Source organism: Rutilus rutilus (genome assembly GCF_951802725.1).
Source record: "Rutilus rutilus genome assembly, chromosome: 9".
Classification (NCBI taxonomy): domain Eukaryota; kingdom Metazoa; phylum Chordata; class Actinopteri; order Cypriniformes; family Leuciscidae; genus Rutilus; species Rutilus rutilus.
In genome coordinates, this window is record NC_140223.1 from 20,241,587 (window position 1) to 20,259,513 (window position 17,927).

General features: G+C 36.8%; 1 protein-coding gene across 1 annotated transcript; it reads left to right on the plus strand.

The window, feature by feature from the left end:
* The first annotated feature begins 9,124 nt into the window (after positions 1-9,124).
* On the plus strand, positions 9,125-12,655 carry slc35f2l (info solute carrier family 35 member F2, like). The gene is made up of 8 exons (XM_084419030.1): positions 9,125-9,213; positions 9,518-9,693; positions 9,797-9,924; positions 10,473-10,632; positions 10,723-10,879; positions 10,965-11,017; positions 11,109-11,263; positions 12,312-12,655. Exons 1-8 carry the CDS (start codon positions 9,137-9,139, stop codon positions 12,570-12,572), a joined length of 1,167 nt encoding a protein of 388 aa, XP_084275156.1. The 5' UTR covers positions 9,125-9,136; the 3' UTR covers positions 12,573-12,655.
* Positions 12,656-17,927: the final 5,272 nt, after the last annotated feature.

Consider the following 17,927-nt stretch of genomic DNA (forward strand, 5'->3'; position numbering starts at 1 on the left):
GGAGAGGAGACTCAACACGAGACTATTATCATAGTATTTCAAATAATCCTAAAATCCGAAATCTTGTTATTATCTATTAATTTAAAAACGATGACAATACATTTTTTTGCATATTTCTGTTTTTAATTGTTGTGTGTCTCTTATATCATAATTACTTAAATACTGTTTGTGTGTCAAACCTAACTGGTTTTAAAACAATTCATCAATCACACTATGAAAAACAGTAACGTTAAATAGAAGCCTATCTTTTGCAAATAGCAAACAGATCGAAAGAGTAGGCTATTATAACGAAAACACATAAAAACAAAAACAAACATGAGAACATATGATAAATAAAACTATAGTTAAATATTTTCTAAAACATTACTCATAAATGTCAAAATGACTTCCTTGGAACGACCCTTCGAGTATCGTCACCAGAAATAAAAAAATGAAAAAAGAATGTTGCGTTTATCATCTATGACGTCACAATGTTGAGCGTGAGCCTTTCGACATTACCTCCAGACTTGGATATTTAATGCTGTGAAGATGATGGAAGAGCAACCAGAAGCTTCAGAAGAGCAACAGGCTTCTTATGTAGCAGTCACTCTGGAGAAAAGCACAATAGGCAATCTATCCAATAACATCCATATAAATAACATTTCAAAAAAAAAAAAAAGCCTAAAATCATAACAAATAATCTTGTTTTACCTATTGAAATAATCTTGTTTTAACTAGGCCTATTTGCCCTGTTTCACAGACAAAATTTAAGGCTAGTCCTGGACTAAAATGCGCTTTTGAGTTTTAACTGAAAGCAATGTGCACTGGCATAGATAGGCCTACATTAAAATATGTCAGTGCTATATTGTTTTTTCTCAAAATGCACACAAGTAATGTTTTGTTTTAATGCACTTTTATAAATCTACTTAAATAATGGCCTAATCCTGGCTTAATCTAAGCCTAATCTGCCAGTTTAGCCACTAAATTAAGATTTGAAGTTGTTAGGCCTAAAGACTTTTATTTTGTGCTTTTAATTTTTAGTCATAATTTTGTTTCCTGCAACAATGAAGTTTTGACTCTGTGTTTGAATTCTATTTCTAACCCATTTATTTATGCAGAAAAACAAACAAAAGTAAAGAAGAAGAAAGGCATCTGTTCATTCTTCCAGAGAATACATAACAGAGGCAACAAAGTGGCTCATCTTCCACCACAGCCCGCCACAGATACAGCAGATCCCCAGCCAGGTCCATCCGGTGTCCCATCCATGCCTGACATAGGTCTCATTGCCCTATTATTACTCTGGTTCATGTGAATTCTGTCTTTATTTTCAATTTTATTATTGCTTGACAGATGTCCCTAGGTAAGATAGTACTGTATGAGTTGTTAATATCCACATTCTTCAGATGAATATTTATTCTGCCCATAAAGTCACAACCATCTATGCTATGAGTTAATGTACGACTATCAAAGAAACAAGCATTCTAATATATGAATATACTTTGTGTATGTTTTTGTTTTTTTTCAGTTCTATTTGACTCCCTTTATAGAGTGGGAGAGAAACTGGGAGAGGGAACCTCTGGCACTGTGTATGAGGGGACTCGCAAATCTGATGGCAAGAAGGTAGACACTCAACCATCCTTTTATCTGTCCATTATATTTTGTGAACTTCGAAGTGATATATCAGTAACATTTTAAATAAAAGTATTACATTTCAAAACAAGAAGATTTGCTATGATTAATTTACCATATTTTTTCTAATTTTCAGGTCGCTATCAAATGTTTCCGTAAGAGTAGAGTGGACTGTTATATTTTGATTGTAAGTTGGTGTTTCTATATCTAACGACACGTAATATATCTAATTTCATGTTTACTCTTTAATAAATAGTGAGAGAAATCAAGCATACACATAGTCAGCTAATCTTCTGAGGAATATTTCTCTAGCCTGGGTATTCCCAGCCTCTGGTTCAGGAAGTGGCTCTACACCTGCTGGCGAAAGAACCTCCGATAAGCCCCAACATCATTCAGATGCTGGACTGGTTTGAAGAGGCAGGTCGACACATCCTCGTCATGGAATATCCACATCCTTGTATGACCTTGTACGAATTCATGATTCACAACAGATATCAACTGACGGAAAAAGTGACAAAAGGCTTCATGCTTCAAGCATTGCTCGCAGCAATTCAATGTATTAACCGAGGAGTCTTCCATCGTGACATCCATTCTAGTAACATACTGGTCAACACAAAGACACTGGATATCAAATTAATAGACTTTGGCATTGGTCTGCGTATTACAAATCCAGGTAAGTTGTTTTTTTGTCTTGTGTATAGTGACTTATTAATCATATGATGGTTTTATAAAATTGTCTCTTAGTTCTCAAAAAAAAATCTTTTGCTTTTTTGGGATAGAGAACAAAACCGAAGCTATCTCAGAAACACTCAGGTCTCTGGGCGTCATGCTGTTCGAGTTAGTGAATGGCAATCCCAGTATATCCAAAGGTAAGACTACGGCAAAAACAAACACACAATGCCAAAAGCAATTGCATTGTTAAACACAAACATAAAGCACAATCTGCTCACCAAATGCAACAAAAAAAAGTGACAGAACTGAAAGTGATTGATGTATAAGTAAAATTCAAATGAGCTTATGTAAAACATAGAGGAGCGCCTTTATGTTCACAGAGTTTTACATACAACAAACTTTAATGTGTTGCATGGTCATAAAGAATGTGCATGACTAACCAGGTCTCTCATGAAAACGTACAGAATGCCAGGATTTCATGAATCAGTGTCTTGGTACGCCAGGGGAGACACCAACGATGGAACAGCTTTTACAACATAAATGGTTTAAGCAGGAAAAATGGTGAGGAAAATTGTTCAGGAGGTAGTGTAACATACTATTTGAGGGAAGACAGATAAAAAGAAAACTACATTGAAATTTGGTGTAGTGGGTCTTTAAAATATGTACTTATATTTTTAAACATTGCAAGTCATTTTTGCATTCAGAAGATCATCCAAATTCTCCAGTGAGGAAGAGCAGAATACAAGCCATTCATCAGACAGTCTGAAGTGGAGATGTGGAGACCAGAGCCCGGAGGAGCACATTTTTTTGCATTCGCAAAATAATTACTCTTATGAGCCAGTTCTTTTTAAATTAATGGAAAACATACAGCGCAACCAGTCTGATTCATGAACGAATGACTCTTTTGAGCCAGTTCTTTTTAAAGGTTGTATCAGCGATTTAAGCCCAAACATAAATGATCACATTCATCTAATCTTTCCTAACGATCCGCTAGCTGCCCGCCCCATATAAGCATGCCGTCAAAAAACGCGTCTCTGTAGGCAGCCTAGGCTCTGAGATCTGCACACAAAAACAGTTGGTTTCACCACCACTCAAAACCAAAATAAATAGTGTTCCAACCAATCACCGACAGGGGTGGGTGTTGTGAGGTTTTGCGCTCGTGCATGGCTGCCTATGGCGGCTGCACGCGAAAACCTCACAACACCCACCCCTGTCGGTGAAATGGTTGGAACACTATTTATTTTGGTGAGATTAGATGAATGTGATCATTTATGTTTGGGCCTGAAATCGCTGATACAACCTTTAATTGAACGAAAAACATACATAAACAGACCAGTGTAGTCAAATTCATGCATTCATGACCTCAAGGCTAGATTGTTGCACTGCATTACTTGGTGGTTACTCTGAAAATGTATTATACAAAGTCTAGTTGAACCAAAAAGTTTTGCTCTGTCAACGCTGCACTGGGTTCGTATTAAGCATTGTACATTTTAAAATCTTGCTGATTAGCCTATTTGCTCCAGGTGTTTTAGCTCCTCATTACTTCTCAGTACTCCTCAGTGAGTAGATTGTCCTCACTCAATGGCTGGTTGTCTAAGTGGTGTCCGCAAAATAATATAGAATTCATAGACAATTGGAAAAGTTTTTGGGGCAGACCTGACCTGTTGAAAAGAGATGGTATTCATGAACTCAGGTCAGGAAGCAGAGAGACTGGCTAAACCGACCATCTGCTTGGTGTCTCACGTCACCAAGGTCAGATAAATCCCATCACATAGAGCCTCTTTCACCTAGATATCATCATATAGAGACTGTGTCTGTTTCCCGAATTAGGACATACAAAAAACTTCCAAACACATCTAAGGATAAAAATTTAATTGTTCAACAAATAAAAAACAGATATAGTACAAATAAGCAAATGATAAAGCTTGAATTGCTGAATATTAGATCCCTTACTTCAAAAGCACTTATTGTTAATGATATGATTACAGACTATAATCTAGATGTGCTGTGTTTGACAGAAACCTGGCTAAAACCAAACAATTAAATTACTTTAAATGAGACCACCCCGCAAGATTACTGTTATAAACATGAACCTCGTCTGAAAGGCAGGGGAGGTGTTGCTGTAATTTATAGTAATATTTTTAGGATTACTTAAGAAGTCTAGTTTCAAATATAATTATTTTAAAGTGTTGGTGCTTAATATAGCAATATATAGTGTAAATGATAAATCACGTTTGAGATTTGTGCAGGCTACTGTATACAGGCCACCAGGGCACCATACAGACTTTATCAAAGAATTTGCTGACTTTCTATCAGAGTTAGTACTGGTTGCAGATAAAGTCATAATTGTTGGTGATTTTAATACACATGTAGATAACGAAAAAGATGCATTGGGATTGGCATTTAAAGACATTCTTAACTCTATTGGAGTTAGACAACATGTGTCAGGACCTACTCATTGTCGTAATCATACCCTAGATCTAATATTATCACACGGAATCAGTGTTGATGCCGTTGAAATTCTGCAGCAGAGCGATGACATCTCAGATCATTATCTGGTCTCGTGTAAACTTCATTTAGCCAAGGCTGCAAAGCCTACTCCATGTTACAAATTTGTTAGACCTATCACTTCTGCCACTAAAGATTGCTTTATTAATAATCTTCCTGATCAGTTTCATCATCTCAGCATCCCAGAAAGCTTAGAAGAACTCGATATTGCGACAGAAACTTTTAACTCTCTCTTTTCCAGCACTTTAGACACAGTTGCTCCGTTGCGCTTAAGGAAGATTAAAGAAAATAGTCCAACGCCGTGGTACAATGAGCACACTCAGGGCCCTTAAGAGAGCAGCCAGAATAATGGAGCACAACTAGAAGAAAACAAAACTAGAGGTATTTCGCATTTCATGAAAAGAGAGCTCGATTGCATACAGAGAGGCCTTAAAAGCTGCTAGATCTGCTTATTTTTCAACCCTATTAGAAGAAAATAAACAAAACCCTAGGTATTTATTTGAAACAGTGGCTAAACTAACGAAAAATAAAGCTTCAAGCCCAGAAGTTTCCAAGCAGCACAGCAGTAATGACTTTATGAACTTTATGACCCTATACCGACTAAGCTACTGAAAGAGATGCTTCCAGAGGTCATAGATCCTCTTCTTAATATCATTAATTCATCTTTGTCATTAGGATACGTACCAAAAAACTTTTAAGCTGGCTATGATTAAACCGCTTGTTAAAAAACGCAATTTGATCGTACAGAATTAGTCAATAACAGGCCGATCTCGAATCTACCTTTTCTGTCAAAGACACTAGAAAAGGCGGTATCCTCACAACTATGTTCCTTTTTAGAAAGAAATGATATCTGCGAGGATTTTCAGTCAGGATTTAGACCATACCATAGTACTGAGACTGCTCTCAATAGAGTTACAAATGATTTGCTCTTATCATCCGAAACTAATATCTCTCTATTAGTGTTACTTGATCGTAGTGCTGCATTTGATACTATTGACCACAACATTCTTTTAAATAGACTCGAAAATTATGTTGGCATTAGTGGAATTGCATTAGCATGGTTTAAATCATACTTATCTGACCGTTATCAGTTTGTAGCAGTAAATGAAGAGATGTCTCATCGATCACAAGTTCAGTATGGCGTACCACTAGGCTCAGTACTAGGACCGTTGCTTTTCACTCTGTACATGCTACCCTTGGGAGATATCATTAGGAAGCATGGAATTAGTTTTCACTGTTATGCTGATGATACTCAGCTCTATATTTCTTCACGCCCTGACGAAACTTACCACTTCACAAAATTAACGGAATGCATAGGTGATATAAACAAATTGGATGACTAGTAATTTCCTACTACTTAATTCTGAAAAAACAGAGATTCTAATTATTGGACAAAAAACTTCCTCACGTAATAATCTAGAATACTGTCTAACACTTGATGGCTGCTCTGTCAAGTCTTCGTCGTCGGTTAGGAACCTGGGTGTGCTCTTTGATACCAATCTTTCATTTGAAAGTCACGTGTCTAGTATCTGTAAAACCGCATTTTTCCATCTTAGAAATATATCTAAATTACGTCATATGCTCTCATTGACAAATGCGGAACATTAGTCCATGCGTTCATAACATCAAGGCTAGATTATTGTAATGCTATTATGGGTGGTTGCCCTGCACGCTTAATAAACAAATTACAGCTGGTCCAAAATGCAGCAGCTAGAGTTCTTACCAGAACCAGGAAGTATGACCATATTATCCCAGTTCTGTCAACACTGCACTGGCTCCCTATTAAACATCGTATACATTTTAAAATATTGCTGATTACTTACAAAGCACTAAATGGTACTTGAGCGAGCTCTTAACGCATTATAGTGCTTCGATCGTCTATTGCGATCTCAAAATTCCGGCCAGTTGATAATACCTAGAATATCAAAATTGACAGCTGCATGGCGGTAGATCCTTTTCCTATTTAGTCTTCCTAACATTGTCCGGGAAGCAGACACACTTCAGTTCAGTCAGTTCAAAGCTAGACTAAAAACACATCTCTTTGACCTAGCATACACATAACACATTATAGACTTTTATAATTCAATGTTAGGCTGCATAGATTAGGTCAGCCGGAACCGGGAACACTTCCCATAAATCCTGATGTACTCGTTACATCATAAGAAGAATGGCGTCTACGCTAATATTAGTCTCTCTGTTTATCCCGAGGTTTACCGCAGTCCGCCGGATCCAGGCTGTATCCAGATCTGATGAAGGACCTGCGCTTGGACGCGACGACAACACAGTCCTGAAATGTCAACTAGGCTCTTCCCTGTGAAGGCCTCCCTCCCCTCCCTTTACCTCTCTACAGATAAAGCGTTGTCGGGATAATTCCGGTTCGCGTGGCTACGTGGAAGCGATCAAAATTCTGTATTATTCATTTTAAGGCCAGACAAGTTGTATGTTGAGGGTTGATTTGTAGGGAAGGACTACACGCCTGCGCACATATATTCAAATGCTCACACCTATAGACTGAACTTGTAATACGCATGTGCACGCCATCGATGTTCTCACTGGTTCACGTTTTTGAAGTTTGCGCAGAAAGAACTTAAGAGTTTTCTGTTAAAACGGTGTTGTGTTAGCGGCCCCTAAGTTAATAACTAATGATCGTTGCGATGGAAGTGAATCAATCAAACTAACTTTAGCTGGACAATAACTTTATTCTAGAGCTGCTATAAAGCCAAAACACTTTACTTTAATTTCCTATTATCAATGTAAAGCTGCTTTGGAACAATCTACATTGTTAAAAGCGTTATATAAATGAAGATGACTTGACTTGACTTGACTTGACTCAAGTGAGTTCCTATTGCATTACAGTGCTTCATATTTATTACAGTTTCATAATTCTGGCCTGTTAATAATACCTAGAATATATCAAATCGACCATGGGCAGTACTTCTTTTCCTATTTAGTGCCCGAACTCTGGTCTTCCTAGCAGATACACTCTGTCTTGTTAAACCAAAAGTTGAATGGCATCTATGCGTATCAGTCTTGTCTGTCTGTCTCTTTTTTATCCCGAGGTTACCTTAGTCATCCAGATCCAGAACAGATGGTGGACCACGACACAACCCTGAATGTCAGAGAAGACCACAACTAGACAAGCCCTCGGCACAGATCATCAGCAAAGGACCTACATGCCAGGACCTACTTAGGACCACAACAGTTTTGTCATGCTTACAATCATTTATATGACTTTCCATAATTTGGCTTCTGATGCAGCTTGGAATCACAATCACACCATGTTTTTAATTTGGCCAGAGGAGAACTGGCCCCCTGACTGAGCCTGGTTTCTCCCAAGGTTTTTTTTTCTCCATTTCTGTCACCTGATGGAGTTTGGGTTCCTTGCCACTGTCGCCTCTGGCTTGCTTTGTTGGGGACACTTAGTATCCAGGAATATTATTGATTTGACTGCACTGACACTATTGAATTGACTACTGTCTAATTCCCTGGTGTGGTTACTGAATTAAGAGGTGCTCAGCAGAGGTGGACAGTAACAAAGTAGTCCTACATTTACTTGAGTACTGTACTTAAGTACACTATTTGAGTATCTGTACTTTACTTGAGTATTATTTTTTCTGGAAACTTTTTACTTTAACTTCACTACATTTAAAAGACAGATATTGTACTTTTTACTCCACTACATTTCTGTCAAGTAACGCCAGTCAGTGGATGATTTTGTTGGCATTTTGGTTGGAAACATCAGAACCCGACGTCGGGTTGACGTCAACATCCAACTTCGGACAGACGTTGGATTTTTGTTGGAAATGAAAGTCGGGTTGACGTCAGAACCCGAATGATGTTCTTAATGTTTAGACTCTTGATGTTTAGAATCAGAGTCTAAACTGATAAACTGACTTTACTTTTTACTTTTGATACTTAAGTACTTTTAAAAACGAGTACTTCTGTACTTTTACTTAAGTAAAAATAGGTCTTTACAACTTTTACTTGTAACGGAGTAATATTTGACCAGTAGTATCTACTGTCACTCAAGTAAGGAAGTTGTGTACTTTGTCCACCTCTGGTGCTCAGCGACAGCTATTAAACCTCTGCAGGTCACTTGTCCTCCTCACTCCAGGGCAATTACCCTCAGCGGGTGTCTCTGGAAGTTGATCAGAGTCTAAACAGGTTAACTGTTTGAAACGTGAACTCTTGCCCTCTAATTCTCTCCAGAACCTAAGCTTAAAGTTCAACATTAGCCCACAGTGAATTCAAGATCCCTACAGCTGTGTACTTTGTTTCCTAAACTGTAAATGATTGATCTTATTATTCACAGAGATTCTGTCTCAAAGCTCCACAGAGGAGACACAAGATGCCTCAGGAGCAGCTGGACACTCTCTGCAATAAAATAAGAGAAGGACTGCCTAAATGGAGGGATATTTTCACATGGTGAGTGGATGCAAGCTTACATTCAGTGGTGTGTATATATACTGTAAGTCTGAGTCTAAACTTGAAAATCTTTTTTGTTTTAGATCATTCTCAAGTCATGCTGTATAAAATGATCATCAGGGTTTCGTGTTATTTTAGTATTATTTATATATTATTATAATATTTATTAATATTTTGAATGAGTATGTGTATGTGATCATTAGCATGCCAGATGGTTCAGAGGATTTATTAATAGTGCATGATTGACCGGTCTCAAAACCTTCATCAAATGGTGAACAGTTATTCAAGCAAATGTTCATTGCAGGCAACTGTTCAAAACTCTGCTGATGGGTCAAGGCCTCTCAGCACTGATCTGTGGGACTGCTGTAACATCTCAGTATCTGGCGTCCATTTATTACCTTGATACACCCATGCTGCAGAGCTTTATTAATTACAGCCTCCTAGGCATCACTTACACCATGGCACTGATCTTCAGAAGAGGTATTTGATCACAAATCCATTCTTGATCAACCATTAAACATTTTTCAGAATAACTACTACTGTTTGGACATGTAATATTCAGGATGCCTTTCTTTTAATGTAGGTGATGGCAATATTTTGCAGATATTGAAGACAAAATGGTGGAAGTATCTATTGTTGGGACTGATAGATGTGGAGGCAAATTACGCAGTGGTGAAAGCATACCAGTACACCACATTAACTAGCATACAGGTGACAACTTTTTATGAATGTGTTGATATACGGTGTGTTTACATAAACTACCATTCAAAAGTCTGGGGTCAGTAAACACTTTTTTTTTAAGTCTCTTATGCTCACCAAGACTGCATTAGTTTGATGAAAAATGCAGTAAAACAGTTATGTTGTCAAATATTATTCCAATTATTCTATTTTAATGCATTTTAAAATGTAATTTATTCCTGACAACAAACCAGAATTTAAATGTCACATGATCATTCAGAAATTATTCTAATATGCTGATTTGGTGCTTTTTTGATAAATTCTATTTATTTTTATTAAAAAAAAAAGAAAAAAAAAGTAACCTTAAAAATGCCTATACTCTTTTTTTAAAATCAATTCTATGCTGAATAAAAGTATTAATTTCTTCCCCAAAAACCTCTAAACTTTTAAATGGTTGTGTAGGTTCTTAATTTACTGAATTCAAGATGTGTCACTTGTAACCCATTGCAAAAGCAGAATCTGATTAAAATTCTCAAAGCGAGTTGTTGTTTGACTAACTGGCCTTACTGACTGCATTTCAGCTGCTGGACTGCTTTATTATCCCAGTTTTGATGATCTTGTCCTGGTTCTTCCTGAAGACCCGTTATAGGATCATTCACTATGTAGCTGTATGTATATGTCTGGCTGGGGTTGGAGCCATGGTGGGAGCGGACATCCTCGCTGGCCAGGACCTGGGATCTAGTGAGGGGCAAGCTGCTTCTCCACAACATAATTTAGCATAGAACCTAACATAAGTCAAACCGTGGCCATTATTTATTCCTGTGTCAACAGCCAGTGACATTCTCCTTGGTGATGGTCTGGTTCTAGTCAGTGCCACTCTCTATGCCATCTCTAATGTGTGCCAAGAATACACGGTGAAGAATCTTAGCAGGGTGGAATTTCTGGGAATGGTCGGCCTCTTCGGGTCAATCATCAGTGGGATACAACTGTAAGATGTGTTGATGAACTTCAAGAAAACAGTAGACCTGTTGCTTAAAATCAGAGCTACATCTGTTGTGTTTTGTCACTTGCAGAGGGATTCTCGAACATAACGAAGTGTCTAAAATTCAGTGGACATGGGAAATTGGTAAAGTACTGCAATGTGAAATTAAAATACTTTCCATTTACAGTATGTCTATGACCTCATCTGAGGTTTGATTTTTGTGTTCTCTCCTCAGCTCTGCTCTTGGCCGGATATGCGCTCTGCATGTACGGCTTCTATAGCTTCATGCCTGTGGTCATAAAGATGACCAGTGCCACAGCGGTTAATCTGTCCTTACTCACTGGAGACATCTTCAGCCTGTTTTGTGGACTCTTTTTGTTCCAATACACTGTGAGTGAAATATTTATTTTACACACACACACACTGTCTGCAGGACATCACTTTTGGCCACTATAGAGTTAGGTACCGGTAATTAAAAATCATAAAGTTAAAACAATATTTTGTATTACTTTATGGATGTTATTTCCTGTTGGGCTTTTCTCCGGAGTGGCTGCTATAGGAGAAGCGCGTGTAAATCATATTTTCAAATGTATTGTATTCCTGTGACGCAAAGCTGAATCATTACTCCAGTCTTCAGTGTCACATTTTATTCATTTTTTTATTACAGGGACAGTGCATATTAATTAACATTTCTGTCAATATGCCAGAATTAGGCAAAAGGCTATTTTTCATCTGCAGTCCCTAGACAGATGGTAAAAAGTCACCCTAAAAGGGAGTAAAATGACATATTTACATCATTACATACATGATCCTTCAGAAATCATTCTAATAGAAACATTTCTTATTATAATCAGCTCAGTTGTGCTGCTTAATGTTTTTGAGGAAACGATACACTTCTGCCCATGGATTTTTTAATGAATAGACAATAGCATTTATTTGTAAGTGTAATAAAAATTATAATCGGCAATGGTATGTTTATTACACATTTTTCTGGCCACCTTTTAATTTAATTAATGATAAAGCAAATTGAGAGAAAACGTTATATCAAATAAATGCTGAATAGAAATTAAAGTAAAAAATGTAGGTCTTATTTTGCTGATGGTCTCTTTAATCCTGACATCAGCACAAGTGGCAGAAGTGTCTAGATGTGTCCTTGTATTCTTATCTCAGATATTCCAGGTCATTGTGACATGGAGCTTTATATTTCTTTAATGTGTGAAGGTTTTGTAAGTGCCCTATGTCCCCTGCTTATGCTTTGACCTTCCTCATTTAAAAAAAAAAAAAAAAATGGATCTTGGTAATTCACAGTACTTTTTTTGCACTCCTTTCAATATTTTATTTTCTACAACCAGTCCATCAATGTTGAATAAAAATAAATACATTTTATGACTGTGCTAACTTTTTTCAGACCCTTCTCACCTCACCTGTTCTTCCTCAGTTCTCAGGACTGTATATCGTGTCACTGGTGGTGATCCTCATTGGTTTCATCCTGTTTAACACCGTCCCCACACTGAACCGAACTCTCGCCCCAGCGTCTGAAGAGGAGGGTTGTGACAATCACGCCGCGGAGTTTGATAACAGCAGCATTCAAGGCTGTGTGGATGAGATAAGCCGTGCACAAGCAGAGCAGGATCAAATCAAGAGCCGGCTGGATGAAAGACAGTCAGCATGTGTTGTCATAAACAGTGTTCAAATGTAGTTTTGATAATTCCATGGTAAAACACAATAGAACTTTTTATATTGTATAGTCATTATATTTTAATAGTGGTTTATGATGATAGATCAAATGTGACAATGAATAAACTGAATATGACGTAAATGTTATCTCATGACATTTTGTGTTTAAACAGATAAATTATCTCGTTGTCCCAGTGTATTTGTTGTTGATATTTATTGGACTGAGAAGTGCTTTGTGAAATGTAAGCCTCAATAAAACAAAACTTTGTCAGCTATATTAAGAGGGATGGGTTTATGTTGATTACTCAAATGAAGTGAAATGCAGTAATATCTTACAGCTTGGATGTGGGAATTTAAAACAGACATTTTGATTGCCGCAATGATAATAAATATTATGGTATCATAACTAAATTATATCTTTACAAGCACCAGATCTGTGTCTATGCAAAGAGATAGTTACGTCATTTAATGTTCCTATATTGTAAATTTAGCATGTCTCATAATTAATACTTTTTACAGTGTTTTCCAATGTGACTATTTTGAGACGTATAAAGTATTAACATAATACTTGCAGAGAAAGAGGTGTTTAATTTAATAAGTTCTTATTTGTAAGCAGCTGCGGCTTCTTTAACTTGTGATTTGCCCTGGACTTTCCCACTACAATATTCTCCACATGGTTTGGTTAAAGGAGAACTCCGGTCAATTTTAACATTGAGCTCATTTTTTTGTACATTTGGAGTGCTGTCAGTACAGAGAACAACAACAAAAATCAGTGTTGCCTACAACGTGTTATCCTCTTTTTAAAATTTGCACCCTGTTGACTTCAATGGGGCAAGTTTTAAACCTGCTTTTAGCCTCTTAACATCCTTGATGTGTCATTACAAGTGCACCAGCCATGTGAGTGATTCCTTCGGCGTGAACGCGGGTGAATCTGACTGCAGTAGATGTGAAAGATATGAATAAAAATGATGTTTATTCAGCCAGCGCACATACCTGTATTTACATCCTGTTTTGGGTCGAAGTCCACAGTAGTCGATTGTCGAGTTCAACTCGACAATCGATTATTGTGGACTTCGACCGAAAACAGGATGTAAATACAGGTATGTGCGCTGGCTGAATAAACATCATTTTTTATATATTTCTTTCACAAATTTTAAAACGAGGATATCACGGTGTAGGCAACACTGATTTTTGGGTCCCACTTTATATTAAGTGGCTTTAAGTACTATGTACTTACATTGAAATTAATAATTTTATACAATGTACTTATTGTGTAACTACATGTTTTTACATTGTACTTACATTTTAAAAATTCCTGCATGTAATTACAGCTGTAATTAATTTATGTAATTACATTTGTAATTACACAGTTGACCCTTCCCTTACACCTTAAACCTACCCAATCCACCACACCTGTCCCTAACCTTACCCGTATCACACCTCAATAGCAGCAAAAGTGTTTTACAATACAACATGAACACAATAAGTACATTGTACTTATTTTTTGATGTAAGTACATAGTACTTAACGCCACTTAATATAAAGTGGGACCGATTTTTGTTGTTGTTCTCTGTACTGACAGCACTCCAAATGTACAAAAAAATGAGCTCAATGTTAAAATTGACCGGAGTTCTCCTTTAAGGTGGGCAGCATCAGCCTCCACCCTATGAATTGAAGTCCTGTCCAAACATTAAAAAACCAAGGTGCATAAATCCATACTCGTTTTTCAAATGCTATGTATCACATATTGACTAATTCAGACAGATAGGAATAATTTTTGTGACTTGATATTTATCTTGATTTCAGCCAAACTCTCTTTGCTGGATGAAAATTAATGATGTGGTTTTGCTTTGTCATCTCAATTATTCTAAATGCCAGAAATCATTCCATTCACAGATGCTGACGCTCCTCATCTTGCTCACCACAAAACTCCTGTTTGTTTTTGACTTGTGTAAATGGAGTAATGTGTATAAAAATATGAGTTAATAGTGTAAATCAGAACCATTTAATGTAAGGAACGCAAAGACCATTTCCACCTCAGCGTAAAAAATAAAAAGGTCATTCTGAGATGAAATTGTGAGTCACACTCCGATATAAAGTCATATTCTGGAGATATAATCACACTTAGCCTACCTTTTTATTTTTTCTACTCTGAGCCACACCAGATTAGAGGGCTATATTCATTGTGCATACAATTCAACAGTCTGATTAGAACTGATGCACGTGAACAGAACAAGGGAAAGTTCACCCTAAAATGAAAACTTTCATTATTTACTCGTCTCACACTCGCATCATTCCAAACTTGTATGGCGTTCTTTCATCTATATGAGGAGATATAGCAGAATGTCGGAGTTGCTCCTCTCTATACAATGAAAGTGGATGGTGACCAACGGCTGAGCTATAAAAAGTTTTTTTTTTTTTTTAGTTTAGTTTAGTTATTAGAGTTCAGTTCCACCCTGCTGATTATTTACACGCAGTCCTGAACACCTTGTTTAGTTGGTTGGTTCAGGTGTGTTTAATTAGGGTTGGAGCTAAATATTCATTTTCTATACAAACATGACTCCCAAAATTTGTTGGGTTTAATCGTTTAATACTGAACAACAATTTTGTAAAAACTATATGGCTTTACTCAAACTGTCAAATGTAGTTAGTTAAAAGTGGAGGTCTAAGAAATATTGTACACATTTAAAGGGATAGTTTACACAAAAATGAAAATTCTGTCATCATTTAGGCTACTCACCCTCATGTCCTTACAAACATGACTTTCTTTTGTCTGTTTTGTCAGTTATTTTGTGAAATGTCTCAAAGTTGTTTGACTGTTAATGTAGGCTACTTCAAAACATCTTTCCACAAAACAGAACATCATGCAGGAAGGTGAGTTATTGACTTATTTTAATTTTGGGGTAAACTATCCCTTTAAGTTCTCTATTTGACTGTCAAATTATTTTAAAGTGTCCACAAAACAAGTAAACGCATCATGATTTATTTTTATTTAACATTTGTTCTTGTTTATTTTTTGCTCCTCTTATAACATAATGGACAGTTAGGTCTATACTCAGCCCCAAATTTACAGGCTATATACACAACTTAAACTTTCTCCATAGGGAAAACACACTATATATATGCGCATATATATATAATATCAGTGTGGAAAGAGGTCTGAAAAGTTGCCCCAACATATATATATATATATATAACCGTCATGGTCCCAGAAATTTAAAAGAACATATTTTAAAAAGTTAGCACTGAATCATCCATCTACATGCGAAAACAGCCACGTCAATTCGTCTATGAATGTGGGCACAAAACATTCACACAAAACCTACACAAAAACTGACAGCCAAAATAAAAAAAAGTTCAATGCGTTTTCTCTCACACGCTTACAGAAGCGAAACAAAATGCAGGGACTCTTGCACAACATAACGCTAGTGTGATTTGTAAACCTGGTTTGCTCTTATTGGGATAACTGTCAGGGATCACAGTGTTAGTTTTAAATCAAACTCTCTTTGTACACACAGGCTATTGCTCTACCTGTGTGGCGGTCAGTGCGACTCAATACAGACATCTTCCCGTCCACGCATCCTTCCTCTCTCAGACTCTTAAAACTGTCCTGAAGCATAAAGATGTGACAGCCATCCACCTTCCAATTGCACCGGAACATTATTAGTCAAAAAAACACACACATAAAGCCTCTGTGACGTGCATTCGACACACACACACACACACACACACACACACACACACACACACACACACACACACACACACACACACACACACACACACACACACACACACACAAACAAAATTAATGAATGCATGAAATTTTAACACTCGTGACATCTGCTACATACACAAATAACCATGTACCACCTTTACATATGGCCTAATAACCAACATTTATCACCAGTGGCAAGATGAAGGCATTGAATATGTTGGAATACATTCGCAAACATTGTTTGCACTGTTGCAAACTGATGGCTATCTCATAAGTTAGTTACCACTCAGCGAATGGGGGAGCACAAGCTGAATTCATACACCACTCAGTTGGATACAAGTTGGTGGCTTTGTTAGTGAATAACTTAAGAGTGCAGTTGCAACAAGAGAACAATAGGGGGCGTCTGTGCAGCATTGAACAGGACTCCAGATTGACAATGTTAAAGGCACTGCTGTCAGACTCCCAATGACTCACGTGATAGTCACAGAACAAGAGTGTCTACGCCAGCTAGAGCACTACAGAAAGGCTACATCATGTAAACTCTTTTCTTTTAGAAATATCTCACATTCGCTCCAGGTGTCTAAATCTCGAAGTGACATTGTAGACTGCAAAACAATTATTTCTTACTCAGTATTTTGTCTTGTTTTCCAGCACAAATATCTAAACATTGAGGAACATTTACTTGAGAAGAAAAATGTATCAAAATTAAACGAGTTTAGTCTTGTAGAAAATATAAGAAATATAAACTTAATTCTATAGGAAAACAAGATTTTTTTTTTCACATTTAATTTTTTTCCTTGTTTTAAACTCACTTCATTTTGATATATTTTTCAGAAAACAAGACTTAATATCTTAAGTCATTTTCCTTCTCAAGTAAATGTATCTTGATTTAAGAATTTATAGACAATTGATAGATATTTGTAAAGGAAAACAAGACAAAAACAACGAGTAGGAAAAGCATTTTTTGCAGTGTAATGATGTTACGTCACGCATCAACTATAGCGGTAAAATATGACACTAAACTGACCAGGTAAGTTGATTTTAAAATGTCAGAACACCCAAAAAAAGACGACATTATTTACTTATCCTCATGCCATTCCAAACTTGTATGGCTTTCTTTATTCTGTCGATATTTTGAAAAATGTATTGGTGGTTTTTAGTCCATGCAATGAAAGTCAACAGGGTTTAACGTTTTGAACCTCATTGACTTTCACTGTATGGACAAAACAGTTCTTCATGTGCATGTTTCGGAAAAAAAGAAAGACATAGAAAGAAAGCCATACAGGTTGGAACAACATGAGGGTGAATAAATTGTCTTTTATCTCTGTAGGGACTTCAAGAACTGGTTTGGGAATTACATCAGACACAACACAGTACGTTAAACCTGGTCTAATGGGAGCCGAGAAGAGTATTCGCATGAGGTGTGCTGTTAGTTGAGGAGTTAGTATGAGGTATTATGGGGGGCGTCCTTTTAAATAAGTCATTAAAACCAGTAGTTAGACGTAATAGGCTGGCTAAGAGTCGGTTTAGGCTGGGACTGGACCACAGTTTCATCATAATATACTCTACTAGAGCCTAAAACACTGAGCAACACACAAGTACTCTAGACTTTGCCTTTACCCACACATAAAGATAAAACATCTCTTTTTGTCTTTTATT

Coding starts and splice junctions, on each gene's coding strand:
- slc35f2l (XM_084419030.1), top strand. CDS start 9,137: ATGCCTCAGGAGCAGCTGGACACTCTCTGCAATAAAATAAGAGAAGGA. Junction 9,214..9,517: donor TGGAGGGATATTTTCACATG/GTGAGTGGATGC, acceptor TGTTCATTGCAG/GCAACTGTTCAAAACTCTGC. Junction 10,633..10,722: donor TGGCCAGGACCTGGGATCTA/GTGAGGGGCAAG, acceptor CTGTGTCAACAG/CCAGTGACATTCTCCTTGGT.